The sequence below is a fragment of the Oncorhynchus nerka genome, linkage group LG4 (assembly GCF_034236695.1).
Source record: "Oncorhynchus nerka isolate Pitt River linkage group LG4, Oner_Uvic_2.0, whole genome shotgun sequence".
NCBI lineage: Eukaryota > Metazoa > Chordata > Actinopteri > Salmoniformes > Salmonidae > Oncorhynchus > Oncorhynchus nerka.
In genome coordinates, this window is record NC_088399.1 from 73,134,550 (window position 1) to 73,160,150 (window position 25,601).

The following is a 25,601-nucleotide window of genomic DNA, read 5'->3' on the forward strand; positions in this document are numbered from 1 at the left end:
TTCCATTCCAGGCTGTATCACAGCGGTCTAAGGCACTGCATTTCAGTGTTAGAGGCGTCACTACAGACCCTGGTTCCATTCCAGGCTGTATCACAGCGGTCTAAGGCACTGCATTTCAGTGTTAGAGGCGTCACTACAGACCCTGGTTCAAATAAAAGTTCAAATAAATGCAGTATGACCCTGTTGGTAATCTAGGGTGGAGTGTGTACTACTATAGTAATGTAGGGTGGAGTGTGCACTACTATAGTAATCTAGGGTGGAGTGTGTACTACTGTGGTATTCTAGGGTGGGCGGAGTGTGTACTACTATAGTAATCTATGGTGGAGTGTGTACTACTGTGGTATTCTAGGGTGGAGTGTGCACTACTATAGTAATGTAGAGTGGAGTGTGTACTACTGTGGTATTCTAGGGTGGGCGGAGTGTGTACTACTATAGTAATGTAGGGTGGAGTGTGTACTACTATAGTAATCTAGGGTGGAGTGTGCACTACTGTGGTATTCTAGGGTGGGCGGAGTGTGTACTACTATAGTAATGTAGGGTGGAGTGTGTACTACTATAGTAATCTATGGTGGAGTGTGCACTACTGTGGTATTCTAGGGTGGGCGGAGTGTGTACAACTATAGTAATGTAGGGTGGAGTGTGTACTACTATAGTAATCTAGGGTGGAGTGTGCACTACTGTGGTATTCTAGGGTGGGCAGAGTGTGTACTACTATAGTAATGTAGGGTGGAGTGTGTACTACTATAGTAATGTAGGGTGGAGTGTGTACTACTATAGTAATCTAGGGTGGAGTGTGCACTACTGTGGTATTCTAGGGTGGGCGGAGTGTGTACTACTATAGTAATGTAGGGTGGAGTGTGTACTACTATAGTAATCTAGGGTGGAGTGTGCACTACTGTGGTATTCTAGGGTGGGCGGAGTGTGTACTACTATAGTAATGTAGGGTGGAGTGTGTACTACTATAGTAATCTAGGGTGGATTGTGCACTACTGTGGTATTCTAGGGTGTAGTGTGTATTACTATAGTAATGTAGGGTGGAGTGTGTAATACTATAGTAATGTAGGGTGGAGTGTGTACTACTGTGGTATTCTAGGGTGAAGTGTGTACTACTGTGGTATTCTAGGGTGGGCGGAGTGTGTACTACTATAGTAATGTAGGGTGGAGTGTGTACTACTATAGTAATCTAGGGTGGAGTGTGCACTACTGTGGTATTCTAGGGTGGGCGGAGTGTGTACTACTATAGTAATGTAGGGTGGAGTGTGTAATACTATAGTAATGTAGGGTGGAGTGTGTACTACTGTAGTAATGTAGGGTGGAGTGTGTACTACTATAGTAATGTAGGGTGGAGTGTGTAATACTATAGTAATGTAGGGTGGAGTGTGTACTACTGTGGTATTCTAGGGTGAAGTGTGTACTACTGTGGTATTCTAGGGTGGGCGGAGTGTGTACTACTATAGTAATGTAGGGTGGAGTGTGTACTACTATAGTAATCTATGGTGGAGTGTGCACTACTGTGGTATTCTAGGGTGGGCGGAGTGTGTACTACTATAGTAATGTAGGGTGGAGTGTGTACTACTATAGTAATCTAGGGTGGATTGTGCACTACTGTGGTATTCTAGGGTGTAGTGTGTATTACTATAGTATTCTAGGGTGGAGTGTGTATTACTGTAGTAATCTAGGGTGGAGTGTGTACTACTATAGTAATGTAGGGTGGAGTGTGTACTACTATAGTAATGCAGGGTGGAGTGTGTATTACTATAGTATTCTAGGTTGGAGTGTGTATTACTGTAGTAATCTAGGGTGGAGTGTGTACTACTATAGTAATCTAGGGTGGAGTGTGTACTACTATAGTAATCTAGGGTGGAGTGTGTACTACTGTAGTAATGTAGGGTGGAGTGTGTACTACTCTGCAGTTTTCAGCTGAAGTAATCTTGGCCTCTGTTTGAAGAAGCTGTTAAATTAAGACATTTAATTGTCGGGCCCTGTGCCATGCTGCCACACACACTCTCTCTCACACACCCTTCACTTTCAAGCATGCTGCCACGCTTTATAGGACCACTGCTCTCCAGGACACTCAGCTAATCCTCATCTGGTCAATGAGCTACGTCCTGTCCTCCCTCCATCCCTCTCTTCTTCCCTCCCTCTCTCCCCCCCTCTCTCCTTCCCTCCCTCCTGTCCTCCCTCTCCCTCCCTCCTGTCATCCCTCCCTCCCTCCTGTCCTCCCTCTCCCTCCCTCCTGTCATCCCTCCCTCCTGTCCTCCCTCTCCTTCCCTCCTGTCCTCCCTCCCTCCTGTCCTCCCTCTCCCTCCCTCCTGTCATCTCTCCCTCCCTCCTGTCATCCCTCCCTCCCTCCTGTCCTCCCTCTCCCTCCCTCCTGTCATCCCTCCCTCCTGTCCTCCCTCTCCCTCCCTCCTGTCCTCCCTCTCCCTCCCTCCTGTCATCTCTCCCTCCCTCCTGTCCTCCCTCTCACTCCCTCCTGTCCTCCCTCTCCCTCCCTCTTGTAATCTCTCCCTCCCTCCTGTCCTCCCTCTCCCTCCCTCCTGTCATCCCTCCCTCCCTCCTGTCCTCCCTCTCCCTCCCTCCTGTCATCCCTCCCTCCTGTCCTCCCTCTCCCTCCCTCCTGTCCTCCCTCCCTCCTGTCCTCCCTCTCCTTCCCTCCTGTCATCTCTCCCTCCCTCCTGTCATCCCTCCCTCCCTCCTGTCCTCCCTCTCCCTCCCTCCTGTCATCCCTCCCTCCTGACCTCCCTCCCTCCCTCCTGTCCTCCCTCTCCCTCCCTCCTGTCATCTCTCCCTCCCTCCTGTCCTCCCTCTCACTCCCTCCTGTCCTCCTCCTCTCTCTCCTGTCCTCCCTCCTGTCCTCCTTCCCTCCTGTCCTCTGTCCTCCCTCCTGTCCTCTGTCCTCCCTCCTGTCCTCCTGTCCTCCCTCCTGTCCTCCCTCCCTCCTGTCATCCCTCCCTCCTGTTATCCCTCCCTCCCTCCTGTCCTCCCTCTCCTGTCCTCCCCCTCTCTCTCCTGTCCTCCCTCCTGTCCTCCCTCCCTCCTGTCCTCCCTCCCTCCTATCCTTCCTCCTGTCCTCCCTCCTGTCCTCCTTCTGTCCTCCCTCCTATTCTCCTGTCCTCCCTCCCTCCTGTCCTCCTTCTCTCCTGTCCTCTGTCCTCCCTCCCTCCTGTCCTCCCTCCCTCCTGTCCTTTCTCTCTTTCTCTCTGGCTGCTGGAGTAGCTGACAGGCAGTTTTCTGGGCTGGTGGATGCCTGGGATAACGTTAACACACAGCCTTAACGTTTCGTAGAGAGAGCCGCAGGCTGGACCATCTGTGTCATCCCAGCCTCCACCCGGCACCATGGCAACCTAACAGATGCACCAGTAAATAAACAGAATATTTCTCCTGGAGACCAGTTGCCACATCCCATAATACCATGGCAGCCTTTAACACCCACCAGGTGGGGAGCGATGAACGACACATAACTCTACCCACGCTAGCAGAGAGTTGCAGCTAATGGTGTGTGTGTGTGTGCACGTGTGTGTGTTTGCGTGTGTGTGTGTGTGTGTGTGTGTATGTGTGTGTGCATGCATGTGTGTGTGGGTGTCCTGGCTGGGAGACACCTGGACAGTAATGTTATGTATGACCTTGCAGCAGGGTGGATTCTACAGTAGTTATGCCAGCTGAGCTACCAGCGGTAACACAGTGGTACTGTATACGGCCAGCAGTGGTTCTGTATACGGCCAGCAGTGGTACTGTATACGACCAGTAGTGGTACTGTATACGGCCAGCAGTGGTACTGTATACGACCAGCAGTGGTACTGTATACGACCAGTAGTGGTACTGTATACGACCAGCAGTGGTTCTGTATACGACCAGCAGTGGTACTGTATACGACCAGTAGTGGTTCTGTATACGGCCAGCAGTGGTACTGTATACGACCAGCAGTGGTACTGTATACGACCAGCAGTGGTACTGTATACGGCCAGCAGTGGTACTGTATACGACCAGCAGTGGTTCTGTATACGGCCAGCAGTGGTACTGTATACGGCCAGCAGTGGTACTGTATACGGCCAGCAGTGGTTCTGTATACGGCCAGCAGTGGTACTGTATACGGCCAGCAGTGGTACTGTATACGGCCAGCAGTGGTTCTGTATACGACCAGTAGTGGTACTGTATACGACCAGCAGTGGTACTGTATACGGCCAGCAGTGGTTCTGTATACGACCAGCAGTGGTACTGTATACGGCCAGTAGTGGTTCTGTATACGACCAGCAGTGGTTCTGTATACGACCAGCAGTGGTTCTGTATACGGCCAGCAGTGGTACTGTATACGGCCAGCAGTGGTACTGTATACGACCACCAGTGGTACTGTATACGACCACCAGTGGTACTGTATACGGCCAGCAGTGGTACTGTATACGACCAGCAGTGGTTCTGTATACGGCCAGCAGTGGTACTGTATACAGCCAGCAGTGGTACTGTATACGACCACCAGTGGTACTGTATACGACCACCAGTGGTACTGTATACGACCAGCAGTGGTACTGTATACGACCAGCAGTGGTTCTGTATACGGCCAGCAGTGGTACTGTATTCGACCAGCAGTGGTTCTGTATACGACCAGCAGTGGTACTGTATACGACCAGTAGTGGTACTGTATACGGCCAGCAGTGGTACTGTATACGGCCAGCAGTGGTACTGTATACGACCAGTAGTGGTACTGTATACGGCCAGCAGTGGTACTGTATACGACCAGCAGTGGTTCTGTATACGACCAGCAGTGGTACTGTATACGACCAGTAGTGGTACTGTATACGACCAGCAGTGGTTCTGTATACGACCAGCAGTGGTACTGTATACGACCAGTAGTGGTACTGTATACGACCAGCAGTGGTACTGTATACGACCAGCAGTGGTACTGTATTCGGCCAGCAGTGGTACTGTATACGGCCAGCAGTGGTACTGTATACGGCCAGCAGTGGTACTGTATACGGCCAGCAGTGGTACTGTATACGACCAGCAGTGGTACTGTATACGGCCAGCAGTGGTACTGTATACGGCCAGCAGTGGTACTGTATACAGCCAGCAGTGGTACTGTATACGGCAGCTGCGCTTGACGATGGTGACAGGTGTGCGGGATAATCAGCAGCCTGATGACCTAGAGGCCAGAGAGGGAGTGTACGTGACAGTACCCCCTCCCTGACGCGCGGTTCCAGCTCCAGCCGTGACAGCAGCAACACATGACAACACAGCATTGTAGCAACACCACATGACAACAACATGGTAGCAACACAACATAGCAGCAGCACAACATGGTAGCAGCACAAAACATGGTCCAAACATTATTGGGCACAGACAACAGCACAATGGCAAGAAGGTAGAGACAACAATAGATCACGCAAAGCAGCCACCACTGTCACTAAGAGTGTCCATCTTTGAATGTAGAGATGGAGATAAAACTGTCCAGTTTGAGTGTTTGTTGCAGCTCGTTCCAGTCGCTAGCTGCAGCGAACCTAAAAGAGGAACGACCCAGGGATTGTGTGTTTTGGGGACCTTTAACAGAATGTGATACTTGGTATGGTATCGTAAGTCAAATTTGGGTATCGTGACAACACTAGTTTGTATAGATTAAAGCCATGCAGAACCCAACAGATGGCCTAATACAAAGCTGTAAAAGGTTGGTAGTCCTGCTTCTACACAGACTGGCTTCATACCATTACCCCCCTGCCTCCCCAAGGCCCAGCCTTAACACAGCCTAGCCAAGTCCTCCTTGAGTCATTCAGTTTGGTTCAATCACTGGGCAACCGTCTGCCGCTCCGACCCTAACCTCCGACCCCGGCTTTTGATCACTACTAGAGAGAAGCCAGACAGAGCTGGCTGCCACTAGTCTTTGTTCCTCGAAGTTCCTGTTGTTTACTGTTGTTAATTACAAATGCCATCCATTTTTACATTTACATTTGGGTCATTTAGCAGACGCTCTCAACCAAAGCGACTTAAACTCAGGTTGACCATTCCAGCCAGCAAGAAATGTTTCGGGTTTTTCATTGTCTTTTCCTTATAGAAATTGAACCCACAATCTTGCTGTTACTATCGCTACGCTCTTACCAACTGAGTTGGTTGAGAATAGAAAAAACATTGAAAATATGTCCCTTTCTGGGAATTGCTATTGCTATTGCTCTGACAACACCAAATTTAAGACAACTCATCCTCCGTGACCATCCAGAACGTCGTCCAGACCTTCGGAAGACATTGCAGAATTATCCCTACATTTGTGTGAAAGGAAGATTCATAAAACAAACCTTCACAAAACAGGAAAAACTACCCTTATTTAAACTGGCTTGTATTAATTAAGTTCAGCAGAACTGTAAATCATATTCAGAAAGCCCTTCAGTTGACAAATGGCCATGTTGTTTTCCCCCACATAGCAGACCCAGGTCTTATAGCTACTAACTGTCATTGGGATTATTGTTACGACACCCTGTCCTCTGTTTCCACACGTACACACACACACGTACACACACACACGTACACACACACACGTACACACACACATGTGCACACACACACACGTACACACACACATGTGCACACACACACGCACACCACACAGCTTACACTCATGTTAATTGTTATTCTATAGAGCTGTGAGTGTCTATGGAGGTCAAAGTTGACGTATTGTTATCCTGCCTCTCCGATTGTCTCTACTCGTTAGTGAAATTACCATCAACAATGTTATGTGTGTGTGTGTTTCTTGATTTAATGACCTTAGCAGCTGATTAAGTTGAGTGTTTATATATTTTAGGGCTCGTTACTTACACGTGATGTCACATATAGGGCAACAAATCAACGTTTATTGGAGTATACAGATTTGCAGATGTTATCACAGGTGCAGCGAAATGCTTGTGTTTCTATCTCCAATAGTGCAATAATATTACCTAGCCATAAATAAATAAAAACAATACACACATTATATAGGGTGAGACATGATTAGAATACAGTATGTACATATAAAGTGGGTGAAACAGTATGTAAACATTATTAAGGTGACCAGTGTTCAATGACTCTTATGTGCATAGGGCACCGGTCTCTAAGGTCCAGGGTAGAGTACCGGGTGGTAGCCGGCTAGTAACAGTCTCTAAGGTGCAGGGTAGAGTACCGGGTGGTAGCCGGCTAGTAACAGTCTCTAAGGTGCAGGGTAGAGTATTCAGGTGGTAGCCGGCTAGTAACAGTCTCTAAGGTGCAGGGTAGAGTACCGGGTGGTAGCCGGCTAGTAACAGTCTCTAAGGTGCAGGGTAGAGTATCGGGTGGTAGCCGGCTAGTAACTATCTCTAAGGTGCAGGGTAGAGTATCGGGTGGCCGGCTAGCCATCTCTAAGGTGCAGGGTAGAGTATTCTGGTAGTAAACCATCTCTAAGGTGCAGGGTAGAGTATTCAGGTGGTAGCCGGCTAGTAACAGTCTCTAAGGTGCAGGGTAGAGTATCGGGTGGTAGCCGGCTAGTAACTATCTCTAAGGTGCAGGGTAGAGTATCGGGTGGTAGCCGGCTAGTACAGTCTCTAAGGTGCAGGGTAGAGTATCGGTGGTAGCCGGCTAGTAACTATCTCTAAGGTGCAGGGTAGAGTATCGGGTGGTAGCCGGCTAGTACCAGTCTCTAAGGTGTAGGGTAGAGTATCGGGTGGTAGCCGGCTAGTAACAGTCTCTAAGGTGCAGGGTAGAGTACCGGGTGGTAGCCGGCTAGTAACAGTCTCTAAGGTGCAGGGTAAAGTATTCAGGTGGTAGCCGGCTAGTAACAGTCTCTAAGGTGCAGGGTAGAGTACCGGGTGGTAGCCGGCTAGTAACAGTCTCTAAGGTGCAGGGTAGAGTATCGGGTGGTAGCCGGCTAGTAACTATCTCTAAGGTGCAGGGTAGAGTATCGGGTGGTAGCCGGCTAGTAACCATCTCTAAGGTGCAGGGTAGAGTATTCAGGTGGTAGCCGGCTAGTAACAGTCTCTAAGGTGCAGGGTAGAGTATCGGGTGGTAGCCGGCTAGTAACTATCTCTAAGGTGCAGGGTAGAGTATCGGGTGGTAGCCGGCTAGTACCAGTCTCTAAGGTGTAGGGTAGAGTATCGGGTGGTAGCCGGCTAGTAACAGTCTCTAAGGTGCAGGGTAGAGTATCGGGTGGTAGCCGGCTAGTAACAGTCTCTAAGGTGCAGGGTAGAGTATCGGGTGGTAGCCGGCTAGTAACAGTCTCTAAGGTGCAGGGTAGAGTACCGGGTGGTAGCCGGCTAGTAACAGTCTCTAAGGTGCAGGGTAGAGTATCGGGTGGTAGCCGGCTAGTAACAGTCTCTAAGGTGCAGGGTAGAGTATCGGGTGGTAGCCGGCTAGTAACCATCTCTAAGGTGCAGGGTAGAGTATCGGGTGGTAGCCGGCTAGTGACAGTGATTAAGGTTCAGGGCAGGGTACCGGGTGGTAGCCGGCTAGTGACAGTGATTAAGGTTCCGGGCAGGGTATCGGGTGGTAGCCGGCTAGTGACAGTGATTAAGGTTCAGGGCAGGGTACCGGGTGGAGGCCGGCTAGTGACAGTGATTAAGGTTCAGGGCAGGGTACCGGGCGGAGGCCGGCTAGTGACAGTGATTAAGGTTCAGGGCAGGGTACCGGGCGGAGGCCGGCTAGTGACAGTGATTAAGGTTCAGGGCAGGGTACCGGGCGGAGGCCGGCTAGTGACAGTGATTAAGGTTCAGGGCAGGGTACCGGGCGGAGGCCGGCTAGTGACAGTGATTAAGGTTCAGGGCAGGGTACCGGGCGGAGGCCGGCTAGTGACAGTGATTAAGGTTCAGGGCAGGGTACCGGGCGGAGGCCGGCTAGTGACAGTGATTAAGGTTCAGGGCAGGGTACCGGGCGGAGGCCGGCTAGTGACAGTGATTAAGGTTCAGGGCAGGGTACCGGGCGGAGGCCGGCTAGTGACAGTGATTAAGGTTCAGGGCAGGGTACCGGGCGGAGGCCGGCTAGTGACAGTGATTAAGGTTCAGGGCAGGGTACCGGGCGGAGGCCGGCTAGTGGTGGCTGTGGTGAGACACGCACAGCGGTTAGTGACACCCCAAACCCAACCAGACGGTTTAATTCCCTTTAATAGACCCTGTTTTACCCTGCATGCTGTATACTATTTTATGGTGGGACCTAGGGTTGAATTGAATGGACATTAATGTCACTGGACTGGGGAGGAGGGGGGGAATGGAGAGAGAGAGAGGACACATACTGTTGTCCTATGAAGGAATCCTTCAGTTTTTAAGAAATTATTGGAATTGATGTTTGGATTGTTATCTGTATTTCCCAGTACTCAAAGAGCTGAAGATCAAAGACAGACAATCAGACAGATGTGGAGACAGACACATAGTGTGCATCTCAAATGGCACCCTGTTCCCTTTTAACCAGAGTCCACCAAGGGAATAGGGTGCCATTTGGGATACAGCCATAGAAGCAGACACCCTGTCTGTCAGTAAAAATAGAGGTACAGTAGATGTAGTTTATAAGTTTATAAAGGACAATTACTCTTCCACATAGACTTAACACAATGCGTCTTCAAGGATGCTGGCAGGAAGGATACAAACTGAACAAACAAACGATTCTGGAGTCTTCACAGTCTCTTTGCAAAATCGACCCTCTGGGCTGTGTTCGTCAGGCATCAAACGGAAAAAACAGACTGGTACAGGAAGAGACTTCCTGAACTTCCTGGTCCAATATGAAACACTGTTTTCTGACGCATGCCCGAATGAACAGGACCCTGTATTGAGTCAACACCTGTCTCCTCTAGCTGGTATGTTTGAGGATTCTCAGAACCTCAGAATCTCCCTCTGTGGTAGACATCAAACACCAACGTCTCCTCCAATCCCAGAGCTCCATCACAAACTCTGGGTTTTCCAGGACACCACGCAGGGGGTCCCGGTGTTCACTCTGGTTTCATTCTGTACTTCCTGTAACGAAACCTATATTTCCACCTTTGTCATTAGAGTTTGTATGAGACAAGGGAAGTGTAGCAAGGTGAGAATCTCCTATATCAGAATGGACAGTTAAAGCATCCTGGTTTACTGCATTCTATCTGCTCCTAGGTTTATATTCAATAGATACAGACAAGGACTCACTTCTCTTTCATAACAGTCAATACAGTAGAACAAACGGCAAATGTTTTTTTGTTACGTTTTTAAAAACGCATACACAGCTCGAGCAAGACTAATTGACTAATGCAATTCCAAGACTAATTCATCAGCATTTCTCTGACTACGTTCCTCCATTGAGTAAAAAAAACGTCTGATTCCAGGAGGACCATGAGCTGTTGCTATCGATAAGGTGTCTTGTTCATCATTTTCACCTCGAATAGAAGTAGAGGGACTTTTGTCAAAGGTTGCTTGTTGTGAGCGCTGAGGGAACTTTATGCACTTTATCCACTAAGGCAGTTATTTATCTTATAACTTGTCCTTGTGGTAAAAATTATGTAGGTAAAACAAAGCGTGAATTAAAAGTACGTATCTCAGAGCATCGTAGCACCATTAGGTGTAAAAACTTTACTTATCCAGTTGCGGCCCACTTCTTGGAGGCAGGCCACTCGATTTCGTCTCTGCGTTATATTGGCATCGAACATGTCACCCTCCCTAGGAGAGGGGGTGACCTTGATAATTTATTGTTAAAACGAGAGGCTGCCTGGATCTTTAATTTAAAGACCCTTGCGCCCTTCGGTCTCAATGTAGACTTTGATCTGAAGCCATTCTTGTGATTATTGTGACTTTGCCATTGTAATTGTGTGTAAACTTGTATAGTCAAATTAATCTATGATTGTATGCTATCCATTTGTTTGTATGCTGTTCTTTGTATGACATTTTCATATTTGATTATTAACCAATGATATTAGGCCACTCCTGGCCATGATTACAGACACCTGTGTCTTTTGACACTACATAAACGAGTCATCCCGCAGAGTTTGTGATTATACCCTGATGAAGACAGCTTGGCTGTCGAAACGTTGGTATTAACATTTTTGCATCTGAGCTCCAAGAGTGTGCGGCTCTCTTTTATTTTCAAACTTTATGCACTTGGCCAGATGATTCTGCATCTTTGTTGCATTCTTCACATATGATTTGGCACAGTATTTGCAAATGTACACAGCTTTTCCTTCTACATTTGCTGCAGTGAAATGTCTCCACACATCAGATAGTGCCGTGGCATTTTCCTGTAAAGATTAGGGGGAAAAAAAATTTAAAACCCAAATACAATTCCATGTACAGAATTGTTAGATTAAACATTTCCTTTGTAAGATAAATGTTTTAAAATTAAACATGTATGGAAACAGGTGAACTAACACTCCTCAGTTAGCAGGCTCAAGCAAACTAAAACCCACGTGGTAGCAAAAACTAACTATCAGAAATGATTAACAAGTTATAAATATTTTAAACACACTTTGCTGTAGGCTTGCTATTTACTAGTTAACAAACAATAATGTATGTCGTATAAAATACAGTTGCAGTCGGAAGTTTAAATACATTTAAAGTCAGTATTTCACAATTCCTGACATTTAATCCAAGTAAAAATTCTGTTTTAGGTCAGTTAGGATCACCATGTTATTTGAAGAATGTACGTGGGTCAGAAGTTTACATACACTCAATTAATATTTGGTAGCATTGCCTTTAAATTGTTTAACTTGGGTCAAATGTTTCGGTGGCCTTCCACAAGCTTCCCACAATAAATTGGGTGAACTTTGGCCCATTACTCCTGACAAAACTAGTGTAACTGAGACAGGTTTGTAGGCCTCCTTGCTCGCACAAGCTTTTTCAGTTCTACCCACAAATATTCTATACGATTGAGGTCAGGGCTTTGTGATAGCCACTCCAATACCTTGACTTTGTTGTCCTTAAGACATTTTGCCACAACTTTGGAAATATGCTTGGGGTCACTGTCCATTTGGAAGATCCGTTTGCGACCAAGCTTTAACTTCCTGACTGATGTCTTGAGATGTTGCTTCAATATATCCACATAATTTTCCTCCCTCATGATGCCATCTATTTTGTGAAGTGCACCAGTCCCTCCTGCAGCAAAGCACCCCCACAACATGATGCTGCCACCCCTGTGCTTCTCGGTTGGGATGGTGTTCTTTGGCTTGCAAGTCATTATGGCCAAACATTTCAATTTATGTTTCATCAGACCGGAGGACATTTCTCCAAAAAGTACGATCTTTGTCCTCATGTGCAGTTGCAAACCGTAGTCTGGCTTTTTTTATGGCGGTTTTGGAGCAGTGGCTTCTTCCTTTCTGAGCAGCCTTTCAAGTTATGTTGATATGGGACTCGTTTTACTGTGGATATAGATAATTTTGTACCTGTTTAATCCAGCATCTTCACAAGGTCAGTTGCTCTTGTTCTAGGATCGATTTGCACTTTTCGCACTAAAGTATGTTAATCTCCAGGAGACAGAACGCGTCGTCTCCTTCCTGAGCGGTGTGACGGCTGCGTGGTCCCATCGTGTTTATACTTGCATACTATTGTTTGTACAGATGAACATGGTACCTTCAGGCATTTGGAAATTGCCCCTAACGACGAACCAGACTTGTGGAGGTCTGCAATCTGGCTGATTTCTTTTGATTTTCCCATGATGTCAAGCAAAGAGGCACTGAGTTTGAAGGTAGGCCTTGAAATACATCCACAGGTACACCTCCAATTGACTCAAATGATGTCAATTAGCCCATCAGAAGCTTCTAAAGCCTAGACATAATTTTCTGGAATTTTCCAAGCTGTTTAAAGGCACAGTCAACTTAGTATATGTAAACTTCTGACCCACTGGAATTGTGATATAGTGAATTATAAGTGAAATAATCTGTCTGTAAACAATTGTTGGAAAAATGACTTGTGTCATTCACGAAGTAGATGTCCTAACCGACTTTCCAGAACTATAGTTTGTTAACAAAACATTTTTGGAGTGGTTGAAAAATGTGTTTTAATGACTCCAAACTAAGTGTATGTAAACTTCCAACTTCACCCCACCCAGTATTGTAATCAGAATTTACCAGAAAGCATGTAGTCCTTGGCTCAGACAGTGTAGTTGTGTGGGCTCAATAGCATCTTATTAGTGTGCAAGCTCTTGAGAATCAGCTGTACATGTGATGGAAGAATGCACTGTGCATGCAGAGGATTGCAATTCCATTGAATTTGGGATAGTTTAACCAAAATATGCCACAAGACCTAGAATTGCCTCATGTGTATCCCACAAAATAGGTTCACTGTTATAAGCTAACTATTTTGATGAATTTAAGCAAAATTCCCCAAATTCCAGGGATTCTCCCATGGAAAATTTCCAGAAAATTTCTGGAAATTTACCGGAATGTTTCTGACCCTATGCAAATCTATTTGAGACGATACAACGAGGAATATATTTGAGTTATTTTACTAAACCTTAGTTACCCTCAGCTGATATGAACACAACATACTCTGGCCCTGTTATATCTCTCTCTTTCCCCTCTGTCTCTCTCTCTCTCCCCCCTTCTCTTTTACTGTTTCTCTTTCTCTCCCCCCTTCTCTTTTACTGTCTCTCTCTCTCCCCCCTTCTCTTTTACTGTCTCTCTCTCTCTCTCTCTCCCCCCCTTCTCTTTTACTGTCTCTCTCTCTCTCCCCCTTCTCTTTTACTGTCTCTCTCTCTCCCCCTTCTCTTTTACTGTCTCTCTCTCTCTCTCTCCCCCCTTCTCTTTTACTGTTTCTCTCTCTCCCCCCTTCTATTTTACTGTCTCTCTCTCTCTCCCCTTCTCTTTTACTGTCTCTCTCTCTCTCTCTCCCCCTTCTCTTTTACTGTCTCTCTCTCTCTCTCCCCTTCTCTTTACTGTTTCTCTCTCTCCCCCTTCTCTTTTACTGTCTCTCTCTCTCTCTCCCCTTCTCTTTTACTGTATCTCTCTCTCTCTCTCCCCCCTTCTCTTTTACTGTTTCTCTCTCTCCCCTTCTCTTTTACTGTCTCTCTCTCTCTCTCCCCCTTCTCTTTTACTGTCTCTCTCTCTCTCTCTCCCCTTCTCTTTTTACTGTTTCTCTCTCTCCACCTTCTCTTTTACTGTCTCTCTCTCTCTCCCCTTCTCTTTTACTGTCTCTCTCTCTCTCCCCCTTCTATTTTACTGTCTCTCTCTCCCCTTCTCTTTTACTGTCTCTCTCTCTCCCCTCTTCTCTTTTACTGTCTCTCTCTCTCCCCCTTCTCTTTTTTTACGGTTTCTCTCTCTCTCCCCCCCTTCTCTTTTACTGTCTCTCTCTCTCTCCCCCCTTCTCTTTTACTGTCTCTCTCTCCCCCTTCTCTTTTACTGTCTCTCTCTCTCCCCCTTCTCTTTTACGGTTTCTCTCTCTCTCCCCTTCTCTTTTACTGTCTCTCTCTCTCTCCCCCCTTCTCTTTTACTGTCTCTCTTTCTCCCCCTTCTCTTTACTGTCTCTTTCTCTCTCCCCCTTCTCTTTTACTCTCTCTCTCCCCCCTTCTCTTTTACTGTCTCTCTCTCTCTCCCCCTTCTCTTTTACTGTCTCTCTCTCTCCCCCTTCTCTTTTACTGTCTCTCTCTTTCCCCCTTCTCTTTTACTGTCTCTCTCTCTCCCCCTTCTCTTTTACTGTCTCTCTCTCTCCCCTTCTCTTTTACTGTCTCTCTCTCTCTCCCTTCTCTTTTACTGTTTCTCTCCCCCTTCTCTTTTACTGTCTCTCTCTCCCCCCTTCTCTTTTACTGTTTCTCTCTCTCCCCCTTCTCTTTTACTGTCTCTCTCTCTCCCCCTTCTCTTTTACTGTCTCTCTCTCCCCCCTTCTCTTTTACTGTCTCTCTCTCTCCCCCTTCTCTTTTACTGTTTCTCTCTCTCTCCCTTCTCTTTTACTGTCTCTCTCTCCCCCTTCTCTTTTACTGTCTCTCTCTCCCCCTTCTCTTTTACTGTCTCTCTCTCTCTCCCCCTTCTCTTTTACTGTCTCTCTCTCCCCCTTCTCTTGTACTGTCTCTCTCTCTCTCCCCTTCTCTTTTACTGTCTCTCTCTCTCCCCCCTTCTCTTTTACTGTCTCTCTCTCTCTCCCCCTTCTCTTTTACTGTCTCTCTCTCTCCCCCCTTCTCTTTTACTGTCTCTCTCTCTCTCTCCCCCTTCTCTTTTACTGTCTCTCTCTCTCCCCCTTCTCTTTTACGGTTTCTCTCTCCCCTTCTCTTTTACTGTCTCTCTCTCTCTCTCTCCCCTTCTCTTTTACTGTTTCTCTCTCTCCACCTTCTCTTTTACTGTTTCTCTCTCTCCCCCTTCTCTTTTACTGTCTCTCTCTCTCTCCCCCTCTCTTTTTACTGTTTCTCTTTCTCTCCCCCTTCTCTTTTACTGTCTCTCTCTCTCCCCCTTCTCTTTACTGTCTCTCTCTCTCTCTCTCTCCCCTTCTCTTTTTACTGTCTCTCTCTCTCTCCCCCCTTCTCTTTTACTGTCTCTCTCTCCCCCCTTCTCTTTTACTGTCTCTCTCTCTCTCCCCCTTCTCTTTTACTGTTTCTCTCTCTCCCCTTCTATTTTACTGTCTCTCTCTCTCTCCCCCTTCTCTTTTACTGTCTCTCTCTCTCTCTTTCCCCCTTCTCTTTTACTGTCTCTCTCTCTCTCTCCCCCTTCTCTTTTACTGTTTCTCTCTCTCCCCCTTCTCTTTTACTGTCTCTCTCTCTCTCTCCCCTTCTCTTTTACTGTATCTCTCTCTCTCTCTCTCCCCCCCTTCTCTTTTACTGTTTCTCTCTCTCCCCCTTCTCTTTTACTGTCTCTCTCTCTCCCCCCTTCTCTTTTACTGTCTCTCTCTCTCTCTCCCCCTTCTCTTTTACTGTTTCTCTCTCTCTCCACCTTCTCTTTTACTGTCTCTCTCTCTCTCCCCCTTCTCTTTTACTGTCTCTCTCTCTCTCCCCCTTCTCTTTTACTGTCTCTCTCTTTCCCCCTTCTCTTTTACTGTCTCTCTCTCTCTCCCCCTTCTCTTTTACTGTCTCTCTCTCTCCCCCTTCTCTTTTACTGTCTCTCTCTCTCTCTCCTTCTCTTTTACTGTTTCTCTCTCCCCTTCTCTTTTACTGTCTCTCTCTCTCCCCCTTCTCTTTTACTGTTTCTCTCTCCCCCTTCTCTTTTACTGTCTCTCTCTCTCCCCTTCTCTTTTACTGTCTCTCTCTCTCCCCCTTCTATTTTACTGTCTCTCTCTCTCCCCCTTCTCTTTTACTGTTTCTCTCTCTCTCTCCCTTCTCTTTTACTGTCTCTCTCTCCCCCTTCTCTTTTTACTGTCTCTCTCTCCCCCCTTCTCTTTTACTGTCTCTCTCTCTCTCCCCTTCTCTTTTACTGTCTCTCTCTCCCCCTTCTCTTGTACTGTCTCTCTCTCTCTCCCCCTTCTCTTTTACTGTCTCTCTCTCTCTCCCCCCTTCTCTTTACTGTCTCTCTCTCTCTCTCCCCCTTCTCTTTTACTGTCTCTCTCTCTCTCCCCTTCTCTTTTACTGTCTCTCTCTCTCTCTCCCCCTTCTCTTTTACTGTCTCTCTCTCTCCCCTTCTCTTTTACGGTTTCTCTCTCTCCCCCTTCTCTTTTACTGTCTCTCTCTCTCTCTCTCTCTCCCCTTCTCTTTTACTGTTTCTCTCTCTCTCCCCCTTCTCTTTTACTGTCTCTCTCTCCCCCTTCTCTTTTACTGTCTCTCTCTCTCTCCCCCTTCTCTTTTACTGTTTCTCTCTCTCTCTCCCCTTCTCTTTTACTGTCTCTCTCTCTCTCCCCCCTTCTCTTTTACTGTTTCTCTCTCTCTCTCCCCTTCTCTTTTACTGTCTCTCTCCCCCTTCTCTTTTACTGTCTCTCTCTCTCTCCCCTTCTCTTTTACTGTTTCTCTCTCTCTCTCCCCTTCTCTTTTACTGTCTCTCTCTCTCTCTCCCCCTTCTCTTTTACTGTTTCTCTCGCTCTCTCCCCCTTCTCTTTTACTCTCTCTCTCTCCCCTTCTCTTTTTCTGTCTCTCTCTCTCCCCCCTTCTCTTTTACTGTCTCTCTCTCTCCCCCCTTCTCTTTTACTGTTTCTCTCTCTCCCCTTCTCTTTTACTGTCTCTCTCTCTCTCCCCCTTCTCTTTTACTGTCTCTCTCTCTCTGAGTGTCTCTGTCTCTCTCTCTGAGTGTCTCTGTCTCTCTCTCTGAGTGTCTCTGTCTCTCTCTCCATGTACGTGCCTCAGTGGTTAGAGAGGTGACCTTGATGTTGCTGATTCTCTCCTGCTCTCTCATTGAATGGGAGAAGATGAGGAAGGAAAGGAACATCTCAACCTCCTTTGTCAGAACGCACACAAACGCACACCGAATCCCAACAGCCTCCACACATAAACACGCCATCACATGGAACTGCCCTCGGGGTTGCCACAGCAATCACCAGTGGGCGCTACTCTGAGACGATGCCAGGGCCGTCAGAAGATCAGCCTCTTTCGTCGTGTTGAGATAACGCCTGGCCAAATTAAACACTGTTGTTCTGAAGCTCTAGCTGACTTTTTTTATACACTTTGATGATGAACTATGCAAAAATCCCTCCTCCATTTCCTGGTTGCTAAAATGTCAGTTTATGTGACAAAACAAGCAAGTATAGTGTAGAGAATCATTGTACCATCTAAACTGCTGTGAAATATATTTTAAATAACCTAAAATATTGTATTTACGGCTGTTTGAAGCTGGTGTACCAAACCAAAAGTTTAAAACTAAACTTAAGAGTGGGAAGCATAGAAATAGTGCACATGGAACAGATCTACCACTTCTTAGATTTGCTTTCAATTAGAATGACAGATCTATAACGTTTCTATGTACATTTGATCAGGTCGCCCAAAAAGTTACATATTGTCGCTTTAATCTTGTGCAGTGATGACACTAAGCTGACAGAGAAGGACTGAGTGACAGAGAGTTTAACCATTTGTGTTCTGTGGCTGGTGGTGCTGAAGATAGATACTGTGTGCTTAAATACACAGTTGTCATGGCAGAAGAAAGTTACTGCATGGACTCAGTCTCCTTGTCGTAAGTGGTGTTGTATATTTTAGTACAGTGTGCAATTCCAGACAACTCACATCTTAAATCACACACGTTGTGAATATGAGTAGCTCACTAATAACTGCCTTCATTTTGCTGGACCCCAGGAAGAGTAGCTGCTGCTTTTGCAGGAACTAATGGGGATCCATAATAAATACAAATACAAATGCAGCCTAATGCTAACACTGTGCTGAATGGTTGATATGTCCAAAATGTGTAGGATGCTTTTTAGGCTTCAATTAACTTTTTATTGTTGACATTTGTTAGTTAACCTTTTCCCATTCCTTTCTTTTCCCCTCTCTCAGCTGTCCGGAACGACCGCAATAAGAAGAAGAAGGAGAGTCCCAAGCCAGAGCTGACAGAGAACTACGAGCTGAGTGCAGAACAAGAGGCCATCATAGAAAAGATACGCAAGGCTCATCAGGAGACCTTCCCATCGCTCTGCCAGCTGGGGAAATACACCACGGTTAGTACTGTAGCACACACAGACACACAGACACACACACACACACACACACAGACACACACACACACACACACACACACACACACAGACACACACACACACACACACACACACACACACACACACACAGACAGACAGACACAGAGACACACACACACACACAAAGACACACCTACACACACACACACAGACAGACAGACAGACACAGAGACACACACAGACAGACACACACACACACACACAAAGACACACCCACACACACACACACACACAGACAGACACACACACACAGAGAATAGAATAGAAGTATACTACAGGATATTGTCATTTTCAGATCACAGAAATTCGTAACTCAACCCCTCGAGAAAATCTCACACAGACCCTGAGGGGTTGGAAGCCAGGGTCAGCCATTGTGCAGTTTAGAGGTTTGCTCAAGAGCACAACCACAGGAGATTAGCATGCACACAGACACACTTATATTTAGTTGTGGTTAACTCTCCAGGCACAGTTTGCATCAATGTCAGTGTAGTGAGGTCTGACTAACTCAGACATCGATAGATTATTGTCTCCATGTCCCACTGACACACACCACAAGCATGCATCTCTAACCCTCTGTTGACACACTGTCTGTTTCATTTTGTGTGATAGTGTACTTCTGACTGGCAGAGCCCACAAAGGAAATCGATCCATTGTACTGTACTGCAAATCCCCCTCTAATGCAGTCGCCAGAACTCAATTATAAGATAAATCCTCCCCAACACAACTCAATAACCTCTCCTGTCCGTGCAATTCCAGGACAGTTGGATAGATTTAGAATGGACATCCATGACAATCAAAGGAGGTTAGGAGCAGTCTTTAGGGCAGGTTCTTCATGTCAACTGATGATCAATATCTGAAGAGTGTCATGAGAAGATAGACATTCTGCGCTAGTCTTTAGAGAGCCTTGATAGGTTCCACAACTGCACAGTGGTCCTGTGCTCTGCTGCTGAGCCTGTGCTGCTTCCAGCCTATTTGTTTTTATTTTACTTCACCTTTTTTTAATTAACCAGGTAGGCTGGTAAGTTGGTAAGTTCTCCTTTACATTTACATACATTTACATTTAAGTCATTTAGCAGACGCTCTTATCCAGAGCGACTTACAAATTGGTGCGTTCACCTTATGACATCCAGTGGAACAGCCACTTTACAATAGTGCATCTAAATCTTTTAAGGGGGGGGTGAGAAGGATTACTTTATCCTATCCTCTACAATTGCGACTTGGCCAGGATAAAGCAAAGCAGTGCGACAAAAACAACAACACAGAGTTACACATGGGATAAACAAATGTACAGTCAATAACACAATAGAAACATCTGTATGCAGTGTGTGCAAATGAAGAAAGGAGGTAAAGGCAATAAATAGGCCAAAGTGGCGAAGTAATTACAATGTCCTAAACCAGGATTCAGACACGGCTAGGACATCAGTGTTTGGGGAGTGTGCTAGGGCAGTGAATAAAGCAAACTTAGGGAGGAGGCTTCTGATGTTAACATGCATGAAACCAAGGCTTTTACAGTTACAGAAGTCAACAAATGAGAGCGCCTGGGGACACACAGGGCCTGGGTTAACCTCTACATCACAAAGAGGAACAGAGGAGGAGTAGGATGAAGGTACAGTTAAAGGCTATAAGAACTGGTCATCTAGTGCGTTTGGAACGGAGTAAAAGGAGCAGACTTCTGGGCGCGGTAGGATAGATTCAGGGGATAATGTACAGACAAGGGCATGGTAGGGTGTGAGTACAGTGGAGGTAAACCTAGGCATTGAGTGAGGATGAGAGATGTTGCATATCTGGAGGCGACAGTTAAGCTAGGTGCGGTCTCCGCATGTGTGGGGGGTGGGACAAGGGGGCTATCTGAGGCATGTTGAGCGGGACTAGGGGTTCCACAACACAATAAAACAATGAGAGCTGCCCTAAACAACAGTATACAAGGCATATTGACATTAGAGAAGGCATAAAGCAATCACAGGTGTTGATTGGGAGAGCTAAGACAACAACGGGTAAGACAACAACAGGTACACAGCTAAGACATCAACAACGGGTAAATGGCGATGAATGGGCAGAGAAGGTCAGTTAGCTACACACAGGGCCTGAGTTCGAGCCTGCGGCAGAAAGATAAACAAAATGATGTACCGTGTTAAAGAACAGCCCTGCAGGCATCAGCTGTGTAGCCGAGTGATCATAGGGTCCAATGAGTAGCAACAGATGAAACAGGGAGCCGTTTGGTAGTCGATTACTACGCTAGGCGAGTGGGAGACACAGGGTTCAGGAAGCTAGCGTTTGGTAGTCGATTACTACGCTAGGCGAGTGGGAGACACAGGGTTCAGGAAGCTAGCGGGCCGGGGATAGCAGATGGACCAACAACAGCTGCGATGATCCGGTGTAATGGTCCAGAGCTAGCGGGCCGGGGATAGCAGATGGACCAACAACAGCTGCGATGATCCGGTGTAATGGTCCAGAGCTAGCGGGCCGGGGATAGCAGATGGACCAACAACAGCTGCGATGATCCGGTGTAATGGTCCAGAGCTTGCGGGCCGGGGATAGCAGATGGACCAACAACAGCTGCGATGATCCGGTGTAATGGTCCAGAGCTAGCGGGCCGGGATAGCAGATGGACCAACAACAGCTGCGATGATCCGGTGTAATGGTCCAGAGCTTGCGGGCCGGGGATAGCAGATGGACCAACAACAGCTGCGATGATCCGGTGTAATGGTCCAGAGCTTGCGGCAGGAATCCAGTGATGTAATGGAAAAAAGCAGTCTGATGTGCTCAGGGCTGATGTCGTGCTGTGCAGACTGGCAGGTATTATCCGGGATATCAGGGCTAAAGCGGCTGCTGTCTGAGCTTAAGGTAAAGACCGCTAACAGAGGCTAACAATGACTAAATAGCTAGTAGCTAATTAGCTAGATAACTTTTGATGGCTAGCTTCTGATGGAGTGTCTAGTTATAAGGTCTACAAAAATAGCAGATCCTTACCACATTGGGTGAGGGGGGTTGCAGGAAGGTAGATTTAATCCAAAAATTGAAAAAAAGAGATTGAAATATATTGAAATGTATACAAAAAAAGAAGAAAAATAATAATATTTACACGGGACAAAAACAAACACATCTTACTGCTACGCCATCTTGGACTTATCTGTGCATTATTCTACTCAATATTATTGTCAGAAATCTCTACTACGTTACCTTGTGAGCATGTATGTAGTATGCACTTCTACAGATCAGATGTTTGTTTGCACATTCATAATGTCTGTTCTACAACCAGGGGATAGACCATTCATAATGTCTGTTCTACAACCAGGGGATAGACCATTCATAATGTCTGTTCTACAACCAGGGGATAGACCATTCATAATGTCTGTTCTACAACCAGGGGATAGACCATTCATAATGTCTGTTCTACAACCAGGGGATAGACCATTCATAATGTCTGTTCTACAACCAGGGGATAGACCATTCATAATGTTAGTACAGGGGCCTCTATTCAATCCACTGAAGCAATACAGACTCTGGTAGAAATGTAAAGGTCCTTTCCCATTGAGCTGACATATGCAGCGTTTACCGAGAATGCAGTCTCTGCTAACGCCTTTAAATCACACTGTAATGCTGCGATACGGATTGAACAGAACTCCATAATGTTAGTATCAGACCCTGTTGGTTAGGAACATCCATAATGTTAGTATCAGACCCTGTTGGTTAGGAACATCCATAATGTTAGTATCAGACCCTGTTGGTTAGGAACATCCATAATGTTAGTATCAGACCCTGTTGGTTAGGAACATCCATAATGTTGGTACCAGACCCTGTTGGTTAGGAACATCCATAATGTTAGTATCAGACCCTGTTGGTTAGGAACATCCATAATGTTGGTACCAGATTCTATTGGTTAGGAACATCCATAATGTTGGTACCAGACTCTATTGGTTAGGAACATCCATCATGTTGATACCAGACTCTATTGGTTAGGAACATCCATAATGTTGGTACCAGACTCTATTGGTTACATTTACATTTACATTTAAGTCATTTAGCAGACGCTCTTATCCAGAGCGACTTACAAATTGGTGCATTCACCTTATGACATCCAGTGGAACAGTAGCGCATCTAAATCTTTTAAGGGGGTGAGAGGGATTACTTTATCCTATCCTAGGTATTCCTTAAAGAGGTGGGGTTTCAGGTGTCTCCGGAAGGTGGTGATTGACTCCGCTGTCCTGGCGTCGTGAGGGAGTTTGTTCCACCATTGGGGGGCCAGAGCAGCGAACAGTTTTGACTGGGCTGGGCGGGAACTGTACTTCCTCAGTGGTAGGGAGGCGAGCAGGCCAGAGGTGGATGAACGCAGTGCCCTTGTTTGGGTGTAGGGCCTGATCAGAGCCTGGAGGTACTGAGGTGCCGTTCCCCTCACAGCTCCGTAGGCAAGCACCATGGTCTTGTAGCGGATGCGAGCTTCAACTGGAAGCCAGTGGAGAGAGCGGAGGAGCGGGGTGACGTGAGAGAACTTGGGAAGGTTGAACACCAGACGGGCTGCGGCGTTCTGGATGAGTTGTAGGGGTTTAATGGCACAGGCAGGAGCCCAGCCAACAGCGAGTTGCAGTAATCCAGACGGGAGATGACGAGTGCCTGGATTAGGACCTGCGCCGCTTCCTGTGTGAGGCAGGGTCGTACTCTGCGGATGTTGTAGAGCATGAACCTACAGGAACGGGCCACCGCCTTGATGTTAGTTGAGAACGACAGGGTGTTGTCCAGGATCACGCCAAGGTTCTTAGCGCTCTGGGAGGAGGACACAATGGAGTTGTCAACCGTGATGGCGAGATCATGGAACGGGCAGTCCTTCCCGGGAGGAAGAGCAGCTCCGTCTTGCCGAGGTTCAGCTTGAGGTGGTGATCCGTCATCCACACTGATATGTCTGCCAGACATGCAGAGATGCGATTCGCCACCTGATCATCAGAAGGGGGAAAGGAGAAGATTAATTGTGTGTCGTCTGCATAGCAATGATAGGAGAGACCATGTGAGGTTATGACAGAGCCAAGTGACTTGGTGTATAGCGAGAATAGGAGAGGGCCTAGAACAGAGCCCTGGGGACACCAGTGGTGAGAGCACGTGGTGTGGAGACGGATTCTCGCCACGCCACCTGGTAGGAGCGACCTGTCAGGTAGGACGCAATCCAGCGTGGGCCGCGCCGGAGATGCCCAACTCGGAGAGGGTGGAGAGGAGGATCTGATGGTTCACAGTATCGAAGGCAGCCGATAGGTCTAGAAGGATGAGAGCAGAGGAGAGAGAGTTAGCTTTAGCAGTGCGGAGCGCCTCCGTGATACAGAGAAGAGCAGTCTCAGTTGAATGACTAGTCTTGAAACCTGACTGATTTGGATCAAGAAGGTCATTCTGAGAGAGATAGCGGGAGAGCTGGCCAAGGACGGCACGTTCAAGAGTTTTGGAGAGAAAAGAAAGAAGGGATACTGGTCTGTAGTTGTTGACATCGGAGGGATCGAGTGTAGGTTTTTTCAGAAGGGGTGCAACTCTCGCTCTCTTGAAGACGGAAGGGACGTAGCCAGCGGTCAGGGATGAGTTGATGAGCGAGGTGAGGTAGGGGAGAAGGTCTCCGGAAATGGTCTGGAGAAGAGAGGAGGGGATAGGGTCAAGCGGGCAGGTTGTTGGGCGGCCGGCCGTCACAAGACGCGAGATTTCATCTGGAGAGAGGGGGGAGAAAGAGGTCAGAGCGCAGGGTAGGGCAGTGTGAGCAGAACCAGCGGTGTCGTTTGACTTAACAAACGAGGATCGGATGTCGTCGACCTTCTTTTCAAAATGGTTGACGAAGTCATCTGCAGAGAGGAGGAGGGGGAGGAGGATTCAGGAGGGAGGAGAAGGTTGCAAAGAGCTTCCTAGGGTTAGAGGCAGATGCTTGGAATTTAGAGTGGTAGAAAGTGGCTTTAGCAGCAGAGAGAGAAGAGGAAAATGTAGAGAGGAGGGAGTGAAAGGATGTCAGGTCCGCAGGGAGGCGAGTTTTCCTCCATTTCCGCTCGGCTGCCCGGAGCCCTGTTCTGTGAGCTCGCAATGAGTCGTTGAGCCACGGAGCGGGAGGGGAGGACCGAGCCGGCCTGGAGGATAGGGGACATAGAGAGTCAAAGGATGCAGAAAGGGAGGAGAGGAGGGTTGAGGAGGCAGAATCAGGAGATAGGTTGGAGAAGGTTTGAGCAGAGGGAAGAGATGATAGGATGGAAGAGGAGAGAGTAGCGGGGGAGAGAGAGCGAAGGTTGGGACGGCGCGATACCATCCGAGTAGGGGCAGTGTGGGAAGTGTTGGATGAGAGCGAGAGGGAGAAGGATACAAGGTAGTGGTCGGAGACTTGGAGGGGAGTTGCAATGAGGTTAGTGGAAGAACAGCATCTAGTAAAGATGAGGTCGAGCGTATTTCCTGCCTTGTGAGTAGGGGGGGAAGGTGAGAGGGTGAGGTCAAAAGAGGAGAGGAGTGGAAAGAAGGAGGCAGAGAGGAATGAGTCAAAGGTAGACGTGGGGAGGTTAAAGTCGCCCAGAACTGTGAGAGGTGAGCCGTCCTCAGGAAAGGAGCTTATCAAGGCATCAAGCTCATTGATGAACTCTCCGAGGGAACCTGGAGGGCGATAAATGATAAGGATGTTAAGCTTGAAAGGGCTGGTAACTGTGACAGCATGGAATTCAAAGGAGGCGATAGACAGATGGGTAAGGGGAGAAAGAAAGAATGACCACTTGGGAGAGATGAGGATCCCGGTGCCACCACCCCGCTGACCAGAAGCTCTCGGGGTGTGCGAGAACACGTGGGCAGACGAAGAGAGAGCAGTAGGAGTAGCAGTGTTGTCTGTGGTGATCCATGTTTCCGTCAGTGCCAAGAAGTCGAGGGACTGGAGGCTAGCTGGCTAGCTAGCAGTGTTGATTTACGTTACGTTGCGTTAAAAGAACGACAATAGCTGGCTAGCTAACCTAGGAAATCGCTCAAGACTACACAATTATCTTTGATACAAAGACGGCTATGTAGCTAGCTATGTAGCTAGCTACGATCAAACAAATCAAGCCGTTGTACTGTAATGAAATGAAAAATGTGATACTACCTGTGGAGCGAAGCGAAATGCGACCGGATTGTTGAGTGCGGAAGTTCTGTTACGTTAAGGACGAC

General features: G+C 47.3%; 1 protein-coding gene across 1 annotated transcript in view; it reads left to right on the forward strand.

Annotated features, from left to right (window-relative positions):
* LOC115128796 (retinoic acid receptor alpha-A-like) overlaps window positions 1-25,601 on the forward strand; it is a 116,471-nt gene that overhangs the window by 58,391 nt on the left and 32,479 nt on the right. Inside the window, exon 4 of the mRNA XM_065017811.1 lies at window positions 18,265-18,425. Within this exon, the coding sequence (XP_064873883.1) occupies window positions 18,265-18,425 (161 nt within the window). The remainder of the gene's footprint in view (window positions 1-18,264; window positions 18,426-25,601) is intronic.